We start from the raw sequence: 17,997 nt of genomic DNA, 5'->3' as shown, positions 1-17,997 counted from the left end.
AGGAGAGGAGGGGAGGGTGAGAAGCAGAGTCTGTACCTCCCTGCAAGAGAGGAATCTGATCACAAGCTCAGCAGGGGAGGGAGGAAGGTGGCCTGTTTTATTTCCCTTTATTGCAATTCAGTCTCTCTCATGAGACTGGGACATTCAGTAATTCATTTATTCCACATTTGAAGCAAAGTGTTTCAGGGGCAAGATTCTTTCCAAGGTGTTTAACTTAAAAACAAAATCCGAAACCCTGGTATTCAAGAAGGGGGCAGGATGCCCCCCCTGCCAGGGTGCTGGGCAGCTGTGGCCTGGAGGTGCTGGGAGGACAGCCTGCCCGTCTTCTCCTCCAGTGCAGAACCTGCCAGGAGGGAACCAAGAGCCATCCCGTGTTCCCACCCCATCTTTAGTTCAGGAATCTGAACTAAAGAGGGCCTTGATGGCCCTCTGGGGAAGGCCCAGATGGAACAGGGAGCTGGCCCTGGCTATCCTTCTGCAGAGGGTGGAGAGCAGGGACACCCCATGGGGCCGCTGCGCCAGATCTAGCTTCCTGCAGGGTGCTCTGCTCTCTGAGCCGCTGGGTGCATTGTTTGCAGAAACAGGTTCACAAGGGCTCTGCCTCCGAGCACAGGTGTGTGTGCAGGACTGGCTGCCGGAGCGGGTGCCATGGTGGCTCAGCCTGGGCCATGCTGCGATGTGTCTCCCCTTCAATCACAGGCACATTCACCTCTGACCCTTCCTAGCTGCAGAGGGAGATTGGAGGCCAGCTCACCTGGGGTCAGGGCAGAGCCTCTAAAACCAATCCAACCCTTGAATCCCTTCTTTGCCGAGACACTGAAATCTCTGGGAATTGCCAGTCCAGGTGTTTTTTCTTAGATTTCCCTTGACCTCCACCTCTTCCACACAGTCTGACGGCTTTGTAAATCATTGAAAGCACTTAATTAGTCACACTTAGTCCGGCTCAAACTGGCTTAGGCAAGCAGGGAGTCTAATGGCTTACCTAATGAAAAAGGTCCAGGGTGGTGGACTTCAGCTTGATCCACAATCACCATCTGCCCTCCTTGCCAGGCATGGTGGCGCACGCCTGTCATCCCGGTGACTGGGGAGGCTGAGACGGGATGATCACAAAGTTCCAGGCCAGCCTCAGCAACTTAGTGAGGTCCTGTCTCAAAAATAAGGGGGCTGGGAATATATCTGAGAGGTAGAGTGCCCCTGGGTTAGATCCCCAGTACAAAAAAGAATTTTAAAAAGTTTTGCTTTCCTTAACATTCTCTAAGTTGGTGCTGCATCTCTGCCCTGGATGCCAAGGCGGCTGGGTGGATAAGGGTCCCCCTGGTCTTCGCTCTCCCAGGAACCAGTGGGAGCTTCTCGCACAGCCATGTCAAGGAAGTCCCTTAACAGGGTCTCATTTGTCCATCAGGGCTAAGTGCCCTGACTAGTCACTGTGGCCAAGCACTGGATGTCCCAGCAGCCCCTGTGAGTCACCTGCCTCTAGAGCCAGGGACAGGAGGCCCCTGAGCCACATGGATGGTGAGGTGGTGTAGCTCCCTGAGCAGCACTGTCTCAAACATTGGCTGCTTGGGCACCGTGTCTGCGACAGTGCAGCTGGCCGCCCAGGACTCCAGGGCCAATTGAGCTCGCTCCCTCCCCGCCTCCCTGTGGATCTTCAGGGGAGTCTCAGCTGACACTACTGATTCTGTCCCATGATCCTCTGCACTGTGGGGGCTCTGCCAATGATCCCCCTGGGGCTGCAGAGCACTGTGAGGAGGTCTGTCCCATGATCCTCCTGGGGCTACAGTGCACTGTGAGGAGGTCTGTCCCATGATCCTCCTGGGGCTACAGTGCACTGTGAGGAGGTCTGTCCCATGATCCTCCTGGGGCTGCAGTGCACTGTGAGGAGGTCTGTCCCATGATCCTCCTGGGGATGCAGTGCACTGTGAGGAGATCTGTCCCATGATCCTCCTGGGGATGCAGTGCACTGTGAGGAGATCTGTCCCATGATCCTCCTGGGAACACAGTACACTGTGAGGAGGTCTGTCCTGTGATCCTCTTGGGAACACAGTGCACTGTGAGGAGGTCTGTCCCATGATCCTCCTGGGGCTACAGTGCACTGTGAGGAGGTCTGTCCCATGATCCTCCTGGGGCTGCAGTGCACTGTGAGGAGGTCTGTCCCATGATCCTTCTGGAGCTGCAGTGTGCTGTGAGGATGTCTGTCCCATGATCCTCTGGGGATGAAGTGCACTGTGAAGAGGTCTGTCCCATGATCCTCCTGGGGCTTCAGTGCACTGTGGATGGCTCTCCCTATGATTCTCCTTGGGGTGCAGTGCACTTGAGGAGGTCTTTCCTATGATCCTCCTGGGGATGCAGTGCACTATGAGGAGATGTCTCTTATGATCTTCCTTGGGCTACAGTGCACTGTGTGGAGGTCTGTCCTGTGATCCTCCTGGGGCTGAAGTGCACTGTGAGGAGGTCTGTCCCATGATCCTCCTGGGGCTTCAGTGCACTGTGGATGGCTCTCCCTATGATTCTCCTTGGGATGCAGTACACTTGAGGAGGTCTGTCCTATGATCCTCCTGGGGTTGCAGTGCACTGTGTATGGCTCTGCGTATGATTCTCCTTGGGGTGCAGTGTACTATGGGGTCAGCAGAACCTCTGGCCTCCCACCTGATGCCTAGGGGCTCACCATTATAACAGAAATGCCTTTAGCTCTTGCCACAGTCCCTCTGGGCCAGCTCCACCTGGTGAGAGCCTCGGGTCACACAAGCTGAGTGGGGCTTCCCTACCTGTCAGTGCAGCTGGCCTGTCCCTGGGATAGACTCCTGGGCTTCTTGGCTAGAGCCTGGGAGAGTGAGTGGGTGTGAGTGCCCATGCCTGGCCTCCATTGCCCATGCTTCCTTGAGGGCAGGGGCTCTGTGGCCAGCACTGGCTGAAGTTGGTGTAACAGAGGAAGCGGGAGGGCTGACAAGCTCTCTCTCTCTCCTCTCCACAGGGTCCCCTCTACTCATCTGCATCATCACCATAGCATCCGCCTTGGATAGTTACGGGACCAGTGACAAGTGAGTGAGGTGTCCCGGCAGTGTCTTGTGTTTGGAGGGTCCTCTGTGGGGAAGGGCTCTAGTAGGCCTGCTGGCCTTGGCCCTCCATTGTTCTGGCTGCAGGGCTCACTGGTCCCTTGCCCCAGGCCCTGGCAGTGCGACAGTCCTGGGCACATGTAATACAGGGTGTCACAGTGCCCCCAGGGAGGGATGGGGGTGTCACAGTGCCCTAGGGGAGGGATGGGAGTATCACAGTGTCTAGGAGAGAGATGGGGGTAACACAGCACCCCAAGGGAGGGGTGGGTATGTCACAGCACATCCTGGGGTGGGATGGGGGTGTCACAGCCCCCAGGGGTGGGATGGGGTGTCACAGCCCCCAGGGGAAGGATGGGGATGTCACAGTGCCCCAGGGGTGGGAATGGGGTGTCATAGTGCCCTAGGGGAGGGATGGAGGTGACACAGCCCCCTGGAGGGTGGGATGGGGGTGACACAGCATCCCAGGGGAGGGGTGGGGATGTTACAGCACCCCTGGGGTAAGATGGGGTGTCACAGCGCCCCCAGGAGGCAGGATGGGGGAGTGTCACAGTATCCTTCAGAGGTAGGACGATGGCTGGTGGAAGTCTCTGATGGAATTTTTTCACCCTCTGGTCCCCCATGGAGCCCGAGTTTATGCCCCAGGAGCCCTGAGAAAAGGTGGTTAGCAAGTGCACAGTATACAGTGAGTGCCCAATAAGTCATAGTGCAGTGAAGACACGCATGCACAGCCAGTGCCTGCTGATGTGCCCCAGGAGGCCTGAGCATGCCCTGCTGGGCAGGAGGGGGACTCTGGGCCAGGCCACTGCTGGGCCAGCTGAGCCAGGAGGGGAGGGGGAGCCAGCCAGGAGGAGCTCACCTTCCACAACAAGAACAGCTGGCCTGTCCCTGGGATAGACTCAGAGGAGGGCTGCTGCTTGGGGGTCCCAGGAGGCTGAGCCTGTCCTGCCAGGCTGAGGGGCCAGGGGCTGGGCAGCTGGAGGCAGCTGAATGGAGGAGAGAAGTCAGTGGAACACCCCAGGGCCGGGAGGCAGTGTGTCAGCAAGTGGGGAGAAGCAGCCTCTGCTCCGGGCAGCGAGGGCCATGGAGGCCCGGAGGAGGGGAGGAGCCAGAGGACTGTGCTGTGCCTCCATCCCGTTGCCTCTAGAAGCTAAGGCCCTGATGGCAGAGAGTGGCCTTCTCCAGCCACCTCGGGGAACTTGCCCTGCTCTGAGCCCCTATAGCTCATGGGTGTTGGCCACCCCCTCACCCAGCTCTGACATTGGCCTCTCCTGCCCTGAGCTGGGGGGTAGCCTGGCACGGTTCAGGGGTCCCTGGGCTACAGGGAAGGAAGGGTCAGGAGGGTCCTGAGGTCCTATAAATGCACCATTCTGGGTGAAAGTCAGGAAGTGCAGGCTGCCTGGGTGGTGCTGCCACCCCTCAGGAGCCCGGGGAGCTGGTTTTGAGTCCTGGCAGTGCACTTCCTCGCCTGGCGCGTCCAGACAAGACGTGTCCTCCCCGGACTGTGTCCAGACACGCATGGCCTCACACAGAACTCTCAGCTGTTTAGGGCATTTGGTGTCCCGTGGTCTAGGAGGTCCGGGGGGGGGGTGAAGAGGGACAGGGCACCCCTGCATGTTGAGGGTCACCTGGGCTTTCTGGGCCTCAGTTTCCCCATCTGTGGGATAGAAGTGACCACAGCCTTTCCAAGGGATGCTGTAGGCTTGAATGGGACCTGAATCAGGCTGGGCTTTGTCATGCGTGGGCCAGACCTGCTGTGAACTAAAGGTAGCCCCAAGACATCACACCATGTGCCAGACTATGCCCCACGCCTGGCCAGGCCCCATCAATGTGCTCAGTGTCCTGGGAACACTAGCTTCTGGGGGCCAGAAGGGTGACATCTCCTGGGAGCCTGAGGCTCTGGGTAGTTCCATAGGCTCTGTGAAGGTATGGGACTCTAAGGGACCTGGCCTTCTTGCCTGAGCTCTGGGGTCACGTCTTGGAGCAGGGAGGAATTTCACATCCTCAAACTGGACCCTGCCTCCTAGGATATTAGAACAGTGACCTAGAGGTGTAGCTGACTGGCAGCCCCTGGTAAGTGGGCAGGACAGGGTGCCTCCCATGGTGGCCATCATTCTACCAGGCCTCGGGGAGGGCACTGGCCAGGACACGGTCTGAAGTGCTCTGGAGGAGGCCAGTCCCGGCAGAGTTTGTGTGGAAACCCACTCTGGGCTTTGGCTGGGCTCTTCAGAGGTTGCTGACCCAGTCTGTAGACTGGAAGATCCTCTCCAAGAATGAGACATGAGATTATAGGGGATTGAAAAGTAATTGTGGGATCAGCACTGGGACTGGGGCCCAGGACTGTGACTGAGAGCAGTGGGGATGGAGGAGAAGATGGGGCCACGGGCCAGGTGCCGAGGTGACACTCTGCTTCCCTCCACAGCTGCTGGCTCTCCCTGGGGAGTGGCGCCATCTGGGCCTTCGTGGCCCCTGCCCTGCTGGTCATCGTGGTAAGTGCCCACACAAGGGTTAGGTGCAGGGCTGTGGATGGGCTCCCTGAGGATACACCCAAGGACATAGCATTGCTGTCTCCTGCTCTCCCTGGGGCTCAGCTGCAGTCCCGGGAAGGCCCTGGGCTCCCCCTCAGGGCCACCCAGGTCCTGGTGCTTCCCGCTGGAGCTCGGGGCAGAGGCTTGGGCAGGGTGAGCTCTTGGCTGGGCAGCCGTGTTGCCACATTGCTCTTCTCTGTGCAGTGCTGGGCTGGGTGGTGCCTGCTGAGTCCTTCCCTCTCCCTGCCCTTGGGAGACTTCTGTTCTCCTTCCACAGAGGAGAGGATAGTGGGGGGGCTGAGCTGCCGCATGGAGGTGGCCAGGGAAGACGGGGTGCCCGGCAGGGAGACATGGTTAAGCCTTGCTCACTTCCTACTATGGGAGCAGCGAGAGGCTCGGCAGGTCAGGGACAGGGTCCCATTTTGCCCAGGGACGCTGCACAGACAGTGTCTCTTGCTGTGAAGAGAGCCCTCAGCAAAGGCTCCTGGGAACTGGGAGGAGGTGGGGGTCCTGGGAGTGCAAAGGTAGTGGGCGCGGAGTTAGAGGGAAAGTGTCCCCAGGCCCCAGGATAAGCCCAGCAGAGGGGCTCAGAAAGGCCCAGAATGTGGCCACTGTTGGCGATATATGGCATCGTACAGCTAGGTCATGGGTGACCTGACCACACCCCCAGGGACTCCTGCTGTGTCTATGTACCAAAGCAGGCACAGGCTAGCAGCCTACCTGTGGGCCTGAGGGGGACACTGCCAGGTGTCGTTGCCACAAGCAGGAGCATGTTCCCATGGAGGATCTGGGCCTGGAGCTGACCTCTCACTGTGTCCAGCATCTCAGACACATTCAGAGTCAAGGGGTAGAGCCCAGCCACCATGCAACCCACAGCCCAGCTGTGCATCCTGTCAGACATAAATTGAGGGCCTCTTCCCCTTGCTGTCCCCGCCTGGCCCCTCCTGCTCGGGACCCTGAGAACTGCCTGAGAGAAGGGACAGATGTGCTGGGGCCTCTTCCAGTGTCTTGAGGGAGCCTCCCGGCAGGTCTGGGGGTGCTGGGCAGATGAACTCCACCACCACAGTGTCCAAGCACCATGAGAGGCAGGAAGTGAGGGCTAGGCCTGGGTGGCTTGCCAGGCGGGGTTTCTCACCCTTGAAGGTCAGTTTGCATCGCAGCGTCTTATTCTCTCACCATGAGGGGAGCGAGTCTCTGAGGACCAGGTCTGGGCTCCTGGGCAGGTGGGAGGTGAGCGGGAGCTCAGGTCAGACACCAGAGGTCATTCTAGACTCTAGAGCCTATCTCTGCTCTTCTCCTGGCACCCCTGAGTTCACCTGGGCGGGCCTGGTGTCTTCTGCTGGGGACACCCAGAGACCTGGGACACGTTTGTCCCAGTGTCAACACCAGCTGGCCTAGGAGAGCTGGCTGCGGGGTGGATGCCGAGGCCCTGTGAATGCTGTGGCCTGCTCACTGTCCCTCCTGGTGGTCCTCCCATGCAGGTCAACATTGGCATCCTCGTGGCCGTGACCAGGGTCATCTCCCAGATCAGTGCCGACAGCTATAAGATACACGGGGACCCCAGTGCCTCCAAGTAAGTTGACCACGGCTTCTACAGTCCTGTCAAGCTGCCCTCCAGGCTGCTCACAGGCTACAGGGGATGGCCATGCTGCTGCCATGGCTGTCACCCAAGTCTTCATCTTGCTCAGGGTCCTCAGGACCTCACCAGGCAGCCCTGGCCCTTGTCCTCACAAAGGTCCCTGTTCTCTGCCAGGGACCCGTGGCAAGGTCCTAACCCAGGTTGGCAGCCCCCACATGAACAGAGAGGGATTGAGTGAATGTCCCCCTGGGAATGCCCCACCAGGGTGAGAGGTGGCTGAGGGGGGAGGGGAGTTCTAGAGCAAGTGGCCCACCATTTGCTGACCCTGAAGTCCATTAGCCTCTGGGCCTGGCTTTCCTCACTGTGGAGTGTGGATGACCACAGGACCCCCTCGTGGTCCACTGTGTGGAAGAAGACCCTTGATAGCAGAGCTTCCCCCTGTGCTGGGCTGGCCATCTGGAGAAGGAGCGGGCTCTCTGGGACGGTCCTGCCCACGCAACCTGCTGCCTCTGGCCTTCTGGCCATATCTTCTAGGGCACTGCTGATGCCCCACACAAGCTGGCCTAGGACTGGTGCACAAGGAGATGGTAAGGTGCAGAGCTCAGCACCCTCCTTTGCCACAGCTGGGTGGCTGCACTGTCTCCAGATCAGCTCCACCCCTGCAGCTTTCCTCCTCCACTTTGGTGACCCTCCCAGAGTGACTGTGGCCTCCTGGTGGCAGAATGGCTGCAACAGTTCAATCCAGGGAAAGATCCCCTCCCTCCTGTTCTGATGCACCCTGTGCCTGAGTGAGAGGACAGAACCACTGGGCCTCATGCCATCCTCGAATCCATCCTGGCAGGGTGGGATGCACCCATAGGACTGGTGGGCCTGGGTCTCCTGGGCCACCCTGATGCTAGGCTGTGCCAGCCCCCCAGGTCCAGGGCTGAAGGCGGGAAGGCAGCTCTCACGGGAGTTTGGAGGCTACTGGCTGACTGTAAATGACTAGCTCTAGTGTATCTTTTCTGATCTGAGAGCAAAAGCCATAAACAAGCCAGCAACGAATCCATGAGATAATTATTCTGTAACAAATCCAAACTCTGTAAATTAACCCTCCAGGGGCTGCAGCCCTTTGGAGCTCTCCAGCCCCCGCGGGAGTCCAGCCTGTGCCAGGGAGGGAAAATGCTCCCGGGGTCAGGAGCTCTTTCTTTCCTCCTGCACCGACAGGCAGAGGGAGAGCTGCCCTGCAGGACCAGGCCCTCCCTGTCCCCAGGACACTCCTGTGCCCTCGACCCCTGACCCGCTTCTCCCTCCTTGCCTTCCTGAGAGCCCACCGGGAGGAGGCCTGCCCCCTGCTCATCTCTCTCCACCGGGTCCTCAGGGGCCGGCAGCTGTCCCTGCTCCCCTAAGGAAATGCCTAGGCCAGCTGGTCAGTGTCTGCAGAGCCACAGGGTGGCATTGCCCTGGTGGCCTTGAGGCTGCACATGGCAGCCAGGGACGTGGCCTTCCAGGAGACTGTCCAGGCAGGTGGCTGTCTCTGGGGCACAGCCAGCATAGCCCGCTGACACCAGCTGCCCTTCTCTAAGTGGCCAGGTCTGACCGGGGCTGTCCTGACTTTCCCTGTGGCCTGGTCAGTTTCTGAGGCACACCAGCTGCCCCTCCCCCAGGGCTCTGAGGCAGAGGGAAGTAGCAACTGCGGCCACCTTGAAAGCTCCTTCGGCCCCTTCTACGCCTATCAAGGTGCAGCCTGGTGGCTGTCTTTGTCCCAGCTGCATGTCCAGTGGGTAACAGGACAAGAGGCTTCCTTGGGGGCCTTCACAGGGCTGGCTTCCGCTCTTCACAGATCTGTTAACTGACTACAGTTCCAAACCCACAGGAAAGCAGCAGAGCGCAGACAGGTTTGCCACGAGACCCAGGCCCTGTGGTGGGGCAAGGGGCGGGCCCATGGGTGCACCGTGGCAGGGGCCTTGGGAGGGAGACTCACCAGGGCCTGAGCCCCCACTCCAGGCCCACTGCCTTGGGCGGGCTGTGAGGCATCGGGAGGAGAGCGCCACCCAGCTGCCTCCACTGGCCACGACCCCTCCCCTGCCAACTGACGAGGTGGCGCTGGCAGCCTGGCCATGCTAGCAGACCCCAGAGAGCCCCCAGCAGGTGCACGTCCCCCATCTCCTTCTGCTGCTGCTGTAGCCTCAGGAGCAAAAGCACTGTCCCTGGAGCAGCAGCCCATCTGATGCCTGCTCCTCAGGCTGCCACTGTCCCCCAGCTTCCCAGGACAAAGACGTGGCTGGAGCGTGCAGGGCGCTTGTTTCCAGGGACCGGAGTTTATTTTTATTGTACCCACATCATCAGAGCAGGGCCACAGCCTCCCTGAGAGCGGACGTGTTGGAACAGCCCTTGGTTTACGGGGTCCATTGCCAGGAGCTATAGGTGAAAGGGTCCTGGGCTAATGACAGGGGCTCGTCATGGCCATGCCTTGCTGCCCCTCGGGAGGGACACTGCACCCTGTTGTATGCTTCTGCACACTCATCCATTTGTTCCTCCTTTCTTGGTTTATGGCTCATTTCCTGAGGGCTGCGTCCTGGCTCAGTGCTGCACTTTCAGGCTGCAGTGTTGAAAGGACAAAGTTGGTCTCGGACATCACAGAGTGGAAAGGGAGACCAAGACAGTCTCTGTGCTGAGCTACGAGGGGTAAACTGAGGCATGTGGCAGTGGCTGCGCTGGGCAGCAGGGCCCCATTATTCTCTGGGTTTTCCCCCATGTGTGAAGGCAGAAGGCCCCCGCTGTGGAGCACCCAGCTGTCCAGGAAGTCGGGACAGATGGCATTTGTGTACCATGAGCTCAGCACATGTCAGAAGTGGCCCTGAGCCAGACAGCCAGTCCCCTGACTCACGCAGCCCCTGGAGTGTGCTGAGAGCTGACTCCATGCCACCTCCGTCCCAGGCTCTGTAGACACAGTGGGGACTGAGAACCAGTCTCCTGAGGCTCTCATTTGAGGGTGCCTTGGTGAGGCTTCTCTTCCTGACGTTCTGAGGCCGGTGTGTCTCCCACTGTGGCAGCTGGGACTGGCACTTCTGCCCGGACACTGGCTGGGTAGGATGGTCTGCCTGAGCATGCCCAGGTTGCCCCTGGCTCCTTGCACCCAAGGCCAGCTACTAGGGCACAGTGCTGTGAGCCAGAGCAGAGTTGGCCCTCAGGGACCTCTGTGCCCAGGTGGTCTGTGCCTGACCTCTGCCATCTCTCCCCGCTTTACTTCATGGGGAGGGGCTCCTTTGCAGGACTGCTCTAGGCTGCCACAGAAAATCCTGTCTTGAGAGAGAGCCAGTGGTTCACAGAAGAGGCTAAGGGACCAGTTGCAGAAAGGCCACAGACAGGGACAAGTGTCAAGGGCTGAGAGGAAGCAGTTGTGACAGGGTCAGGTGCCGGCCTGTGCAAGATTCCTGTGGTCTTCATCCAGGGACTTGCTTTGGTTGGCTGGCCTGAGTCACATGCTCCTTTCTATAGAGGACAGTGGGCAACACGATTGGCTGTCTTGGTGAGACTTCAGCCAATGAGGAAAGGGCAGAGTTAAGCCCAGGAGGGGGGATGCCCTGCAGGAGAGGCTCTGGGGCTCTGCCGCTCAGGGAGGGCAAATCTGAGTCCTAGAAAGCTGCCTGGAGGTGTCCTGGGTTGTGGGCAGGGTGGGGGTCAGCACTGGCCAGGAGGAGGGGACATTTGTAGGCCCTCTGATTCTGCCACTGATGAAACCTGTGCCGTCTTGGCCGTCACTGGGGGTTGTGGGGCCTCTGGGGTCAGAGTGTCCCCTGCCCCACCTGTACAAGGGACCTGTGGGCCAAGGAGACAGCAATGCCCGCCATAGACCCTGTGTGGGAGGGGATGGGGCCATCAGTAGTGCGGTTCAGCAAGCTCTGGTCTGGTGCCTCCTCCAGCAATGTCTTCGAGCAGTGGAGGTGGCCAGGCTGCCCGTCCCCTGAGAGCTCGAGGTCTGTGCTACAAAAGTGCCCATGGCTGAAGCCATGGGGCCTGGAGAGAGGCCAGTGCCGTGGCTTCTCGTCACAGGGTTGGGTGCTCTTGGATTGCCAAGAGGCGGGACCTTGCGCTTGCTGCCGACCTCTCTGGGCCCCCAGAAGTCGGGGCTGGTTTCTCTCTGGCCTTCGCACACTCCGCAAGGCTTGGATGTCCTGGGCCACCCTGTGTCCTGGGCCACCCCAAATGATACTTGAGCTCCTGCCTGCCCACCAGCTCTCAGGGTAAAGTCAGGGTCACGTCCTTCCTGAGCAGGTGAACACAGTTCAGCCCAGGCCCAGGCCTCACTAGGTCCTCTGGTCCCTTCAGTCTCAAGGCCGGTCCTCAGGGCCACCCTACCTGCCCCCAGCTCCCTCACCGCTCTCTTCCAGGTTGACAGCCAAAGCCGTGGCTGTGCTGCTGCCCATCCTGGGCACCTCATGGGTGTTTGGTGTGCTTGCCGTCAACGACGGGGCCCTGGTCTTCCAGTACCTGTTTGCCATACTCAACTCCCTGCAGGTAAAAGACCACAAGGACAGCCAGGCAGGCCAGTGGACTGTGGTCCTGATGAGCCGTTGTGCAGGGGGCGTGGCCTCTGTAACCTCCACCCACCCTGAGCCCACAGTGTGGGTCTCCCCCAGGCCTGAGGACAGCAGACAGGGCTCTATGAAGGCAGAGCCCCAGGGCTGGGACCCCATTCAGTGTGGGGCGCCTGTGCTCCGGCAGCATCTATGGCGGCATATCCAGCCCAAAAGGGAAGAGGGTCAGTCTGCCAGCAGCTCTGAGGAGGGAGGCAGGCAGGGAGAGGAGGCGACAGGGTTATGTCATCTGTGGGAAGGGGAGGCAGGGGGCCCATCCTCAGAAACAGACGTGGGACACCTAGAGTCTAAGCCCTCAGACCCACTCATCCCCAGGGAAGACAGCTGCAGGTTCCCTTCACCAGCACCGCCCAGTTCCCACCATGCCCTGAGCAGGTGCACATAGAGTGGGGGTGCCCCATGGCCAGCAGTAGCTGGTGTCCAACTCCTTGTTGCCATGAGCATTCAGTTTTCCTCACGTGGCTTACAGGGCAGGGTGGCAGATGGCCCCTCCAGCCCGCGTGCCCTCCAGGGCCTCCTTCACCCTCTGCCGTCCTCTCCAGTGTCCTTCCCAAGGAGCAAGGCCACAGCAGGATGCCCTAAGGTGCTCCTGCACCAAGCGGGACCTCTCCGTGAGGGTCTGCTGGTGCTGGCTGGCAGGTCTGGGTGCTTGGTGATGTCCTTTACTGTCACTGTCATCGTCCTCCCTGGTCTGCAGGCGAGTACCCGAGGTTCCATTGGGGTGGGAGTCTGTGGTTTCAGGGTGTCAGGCCAATGTCCAGCCCATTGTTGTCACCCCTCCCTGAGTCAAGCCTTTCTGGGCATCCACCTATCTCTGCACCTTTGGCAAGCAGGACAGCCCCCTCTGGATTTTGTCACAACAGCTGCAGTGTGGCAGCAAGTCCCCAGGCGAGGTGTCAGTGCCTCCCCAGGGCTATGTGAGGGAAGAGCCCTTGGAGCTCCTTGTGGGTGACAAATGCAGGTGACTCTAACTCTGCTCCTCCCTCCTCCAGGGCCTCTTCATCTTCCTCTTCCACTGCCTGCTGAACTCAGAGGTATGTCTGCCCTACCTCCCCACTTCCCCACCTCCCCACTTCCCCACCTCCCCACTTCCCCACCTCCCCATCCCCCCACCTCCCCATCCCCCCACCTCCCCATCCCCCCACCTCCCCATCCCCTCACCTTCCCATCCCCCGACCTCCCCACCTCTCCACCCCCACCCTCCACCTCCCCAACCCCCACCTCCCCACATCCCCATCCCCCCACCTCCCCACTGCTGTACCGCCCTACCCCCCCCACCCCAACACCCTCCCACCTCCCACCTCCCACCGCCCCACCTCCCCACCATGCAGGAGCTCTCATTTCTAAAGGGGCCTAGTGTGCGGGACAGCCTTGCCCTGCCAGCTGGAGCCTGGCCATGCCACCTTTAGCCAGCCAGTTGATGACCAGCTCGTAGGTGTCGACACTGATAACAACCCATCCTGCCTATCTGGGTCCTCACTTGCCTTGGGTGTTGCGGGAGCCGCCTGGGCACTATTGATAACACCTCTGGCTTTGCTTCTCCAGCCTCTGAAGTGTCCTAACTGGCCTCTCCTGTCCATCTCCTCCAAGGTGAGAGCCGCCTTCAAGCACAAAACCAAGGTCTGGTCCCTGGTGAGCAGCTCCGCCCGCAGTGCCAACACAAAGCCCCTTAGCTCAGACCTCGTAAGTGCTGTGTGGTCCCCACCTCGGGTCCCCTCTCCCTGCTGAGCCTGCTGGAATGGCGGCCCTCGCTGACCTGGGCCCTTGCTCTGTGGTTACCTTGCCCACCGGAGACGGCTCTCCTTCCCTGAGTTCTGCCCCACTGGGCAGCTGGAGCAGATGCTGGGCTGGGCTTCTCCCACATACCCTATGGGTCCTTGCCAAGGTGACTCCTTCCTGGACTTCATGTGGGGGTGCCCCACCCATCCCCATGCTTCCGCCCTTGCGCGTGATTGCTGGCCATTCTGCCCGTTGTCTGGCCTTTTTGGAACACGACGCTATGGGAGTAAGGAGCCGGCTACCTCTGTTGGCCACTCTGACCCCACGGCCTACACAGGACCTGGCCCTGGGGCTCCACGAAGAAAGGGAAAATGAGAGCACAGCTGTACAGGGACAGGAGCAGAGGGTGGACACACCTGGACTTGGGAGGGTACCGTGTGGCTGCTCTGGTCTGGGTCCTCTTGTTCAGGTCCTTGTTTCTCAGGGGAGCAGGGGGGCCCTGTGCCTCTGCCCCTACAGTGGACCCTTGCGGCTTCCTGCCTCTGGGCGTCCATGCCCGCATGGGGTCTGGGCTTCCTCTAGGGCCCAGCTCCCACTCCTCACCTGCTTGTGGCCTGCAGATGAATGGGACCAGGCCCGGCACAGGCTCCACCAAGCTCAGCCCCTGGGATAAGAGCAGCCACTCTGCCCCCCGCGTGGACCTGTCCGCCGTGTGAGCAGGAGCTGGTGATGACTGCCTTCCAGAGCAGAGCAGAACGAGTACCCTACCCACGTGGGACCCTCTCCCTGCTGCCTGCACATGAGGTAGCAGCCTCCACCTGTGACCCTACAGAAGAGCACCCACCAGCTCCTGCAGCCTGACACTCAGGGCTGCATGCCTAGAGACCCCAGGGCCCTCCTGCCCGGCGCACCCGAGGGCTGGCTGCCCCTGAGGACACTGGATCCTGCCCCATGCACCCGAGGGCTGGCTGCTCCCTGAGGACACTGGAGTGCATGGTGGCCCACTGTGACACCCATCATGAGCCTCCCTCCTTACCACATGCACCCAGTAAAGCTGTGGCACGTGGGGCACAGGCTGTCGCTCAGGAGGGGGTTGCCTCTGCCTTGATAGGGGTCCAGAGGAGTCCTGCGGGGGTAGTTTAGGTCTCTGTGCACCCCTGGAGGATCAACCAGAATGTCCGAGGAGCGTGGGGAACAGGGTGGGGTGTCCCTGGTCTGCTGACTCTACCCACACAGCTCCCAGAGCCAGCCCTAGCTGGGGTGCATGGTCTCCTTCAGGGTCACAGCACTGAGGCCAGCCCTTGCCAAGTGGTCAGCTCTGGGGTCTCCACCCATGCTGGGGACTTGGGCTGGAGTCATGCCGCCCTGGCAGGTGTGCCCACACTGGTCCTCCACCCTTGGAAAAGGCACAGCCCAGCCGCCTGGGATTTGGGCTGTCAGAGACATTGCCCACGCCCGAGAGTGCTACCTCTCTGGACCCAGGTCAGCCTGAAGATGCTCTTTCCTGGCGGAAGCCTTCTTTCCTGCCCATCTGCCCCAACAGAGCCAACCGCCTCCTGCTGCATCTCCTGTGTCCTCTTGTCTCTGTCCCCAGGGAGGGATCCACAATTTCTCCTTCGTGTCTAGGAAGCAGACTGACACTGGCACAGTGACCCCTGTCCTGCCAAGGTGGCCACGTTGCATAGAGGCTGCCTGCTCCCGAGGGAGGACCCAGCAGGGCCTGGCAGTCCTTTGCCTGGCACTAGTAGGTGGACTCAGCTCGGTCCCTGGGGAGGGGGGACCACTGTGACCACTCCTGGGTGCTCGGCCCTGGATCGCAGAGGGGACAGCATGGACATCTGACACAGGCCGCAAGCAGCTGCACTGTAACCCAGGCCTGAGCGTGGCATGAAGTGCACAGCCAGGTCCACCTGGTTTTGATACTGGAAGCCTCCACTTTACACTGTGACCCGATGTCATGGCCCTCACCGCGCCCACCCTGCCCAGCACTAGACTTGATGTGCTTCTGTGGACTTTTCCACCATCATCTAGAGCCTTTTTTTTTTAACAACCAATTACTTTCTTTGTTGTACTGGGATCTGGCCCCGAGCCCTGCGCACCCTGGGAAGTGCCCCAAGTGCTCTCCTGAGCTCCAACCCAGCTGCTGGGGCCTCTCCATAGCTGGCCTCTCCACAGCTGGCCTGCTCATGGGGAGGGCACCCATCCCTGTCAGGCAAAGCCGTGTGTCCATAGAACCAGCCTCTGTTATGTCCAGGCTAGTCCCCAGTGCACCAGCCAGCTGAGCCCACTGTGACCACACCCTCTGGCCGGGCCATGGTGTGAACCCAGGTGACACAGGCTGAGGTCACTGTGAGACCCAGTGTGTGGGGCCACCGCTCAGGTCTCTTGTGATTTCTGAAACCAGACCAGTAGTAAGCCCTGGCCAGCCCCTGGCCTGCCGCCAGCACCCACAAGTTAGACACCAGGTCCCTTGGCAGACACTGGATCAGATTTGGTGCTAGGAGCTGTGGTTTCCACAGGGGTCCTTGCTCCTCGCTCCTCAGCTCTTGGCGGCCCCCAGGGCCTGTGAGACTTTGTGTCCAGACAGAGTCTGGGCTTTGCTTATGGGCTGGGTGCCTTGGCCTCCGCCCACCTTACCATCTGTACTCGGTGTGGTCCTCTTAAAAAATCAGCAAGAAATGTGTGTTAAAAGCAGTTCTCACAGGAGAGACAATGGTGGCCTCTGAGTACTGAAATATGTTGTGATTTTCATGCAATAAAACCGCAGTGTCCTTGAGTGGAGTGTGGCCTTGGAGATCTGTCAGTAGTGGGGTCTCTACTAAGGAAGCACAGGGTGAAGGGCGAGGCTGGGGCTCACACGCACACTCAGCATCTCCTGGGTACCCAGTGCACTCGCAGCCTCCATCCCAGTGCTGGGAGTGGACGAGGGAGGGACACGGCAACAGAGGCTCCAGGCTGCACCCACCCAGGCCAAGTGCTGCAGGGCCACGGCCACTGCCCTATATCATCCATAGTGCCATCACTGCCCCTAGGCCCAGTGCTCACGGCCATTTCTACCCTTCCACACTCCACGCCATGGGGTGCACGTACAGCTCACCTTACCGTTTGCACCAGGTGGTCTGGGTTCCTTTGTGCATCAGTGTTACACACTTAGGCACATGTGCAGATACTTTATTTATATGTACATGTATTTTGAGACATATTTATATACTACGTATGTACTTTAATATATTTTATAACTTTCTATAATATTTGATAGATATAGATGTACAGATATCCATGTTTTCAATGTCTCTGTGCTTGTGGCTTTTTTTTCTTACTTTTTTTGTGTATCAATTCTTTTCCAAGTCAAAATATAAAAAGTGAGTTCTGGCATCAGAAAGATCAATCCTTCCGTGAGTCTTGAAGCTGCTTTCCTGTTGTTGACCAAGTGGCTCCAGGGTCTGTTCTCACTGTCAAGGAGACACTCTCAAAGATTTGACCAGCAAAGAATATCACCAGTATTTTTGGTAACCAGTGTGACGTGTGTGAGCAGTTCCTGATCTGCAAGCCTCTGACTACAGCAGAGGTTGGTGGTGTCCCATGTCCCTGCGTTCTCTGAGTGGGTGATGATTCTGAAGGTATTGGGGGCTCCCATTTACCCAGGGAGCTCTCTCATTCTGTGCTGAGGCTGCCTGGGTCACCTTCCCCTCAGGTCAGTGTGCAGTGAGCTCTGGTGGGAGCCCCATGGACCACCCGGGTGGTATGCTGGGGTGGGTGACACCCTGACCTGCAGCCAGTCCCTTGAACACTGCTGCTATCCACTGCCTCCTGCAAGGCTGGAGGAGGATGGCCTGAGTGACCAGGGCAGTGTGCCTGGACTCCCGCTCTTGCCCTGTCCAGGGCACGCCCTCCTCTTGTCCTACATCCCCCAGGCCCCAGCCTGGCCCCCTCCTTCATGGCCCCTAGGCATGCGTGGGTGGAACAGGCGTGAAGGGGACCCCAGGCTGACCCCCCAGAATGGGCCGGGTTCCCATTCACCTCCACACAGTGTCCCATTGCTGCCCTGAAATCCTGGGCCCCAGAGCAGCCCCCAGAGGCCTTGGTCTCTGAGCTCCCCAGGCGTGACTATGCTCCCAGGAGGCTGGTGTGGGTGGAGGAGGGGAGGAGGCCTGCCCGTCTCTGGCTGCTCCCCGCCTCTGGTGATGGACCTTTGGCTCCTTCCTACCCACCCTCTGTGTAGCCTCCATGTCAGTCTGTGCCAGTTTCCCTTCTAAAACACGTATCCTCAGGTCACATTCAGATGCCGCCTGAGGCTCTGCTTCTCATTGGGACGCGGGGTCTTTGCGAGGGACCTGCAGCGTGTGGCCTTGTCTTCTGCGCTCTCCTGTGAGGTCTGGGTCACTGTGTGTTATGTGGTCTCTGGTGCCACCGGAGCCCCCCCCCCCCCAAGTGCCTCATTTGCACCGTAGCCTGGGACACCTGGGGTAGTCTCCCACCTCTGGCTGATGGCAGCTTTCTTTCCATTTGGCGATTCAGACAGGACTTTGGTTACCACTGTT

The 17,997-nt window shown here is 59.6% G+C and overlaps 1 protein-coding gene across 2 annotated transcripts in view; it reads left to right on the top strand.

Annotated features, from left to right (window-relative positions):
- The window catches only part of Adgrd1 (adhesion G protein-coupled receptor D1), a 96,717-nt gene extending 80,101 nt beyond the window's left edge, over positions 1-16,616 (top strand). Inside the window, exons 19-25 of one of the 2 annotated variants that reach the window (XM_026408045.2) lie at positions 2,972-3,038; positions 5,473-5,539; positions 7,060-7,151; positions 11,531-11,657; positions 12,730-12,771; positions 13,328-13,420; positions 14,077-16,616. In XM_026408045.2, the coding sequence (XP_026263830.2) occupies positions 2,972-3,038; positions 5,473-5,539; positions 7,060-7,151; positions 11,531-11,657; positions 12,730-12,771; positions 13,328-13,420; positions 14,077-14,172 (584 nt within the window). In that variant the 3' untranslated portion in view covers positions 14,173-16,616. Of the gene's footprint in view, positions 1-2,971; positions 3,039-5,472; positions 5,540-7,059; positions 7,152-11,530; positions 11,658-12,729; positions 12,772-13,282; positions 13,421-14,076 lie in introns of both variants that reach the window. The other variant, XM_077796825.1, reaches the window with a different exon arrangement.
- The last annotated feature ends 1,381 nt before the right edge of the window (positions 16,617-17,997 follow it).

The sequence above is a fragment of the Urocitellus parryii genome, chromosome 3, assembly GCF_045843805.1.
Source record: "Urocitellus parryii isolate mUroPar1 chromosome 3, mUroPar1.hap1, whole genome shotgun sequence".
Taxonomy (NCBI): domain Eukaryota; kingdom Metazoa; phylum Chordata; class Mammalia; order Rodentia; family Sciuridae; genus Urocitellus; species Urocitellus parryii.
The sequence above is the reverse complement of the archived record's forward strand: the minus strand, read 5'-3'. Positions and strand labels throughout refer to the sequence as shown.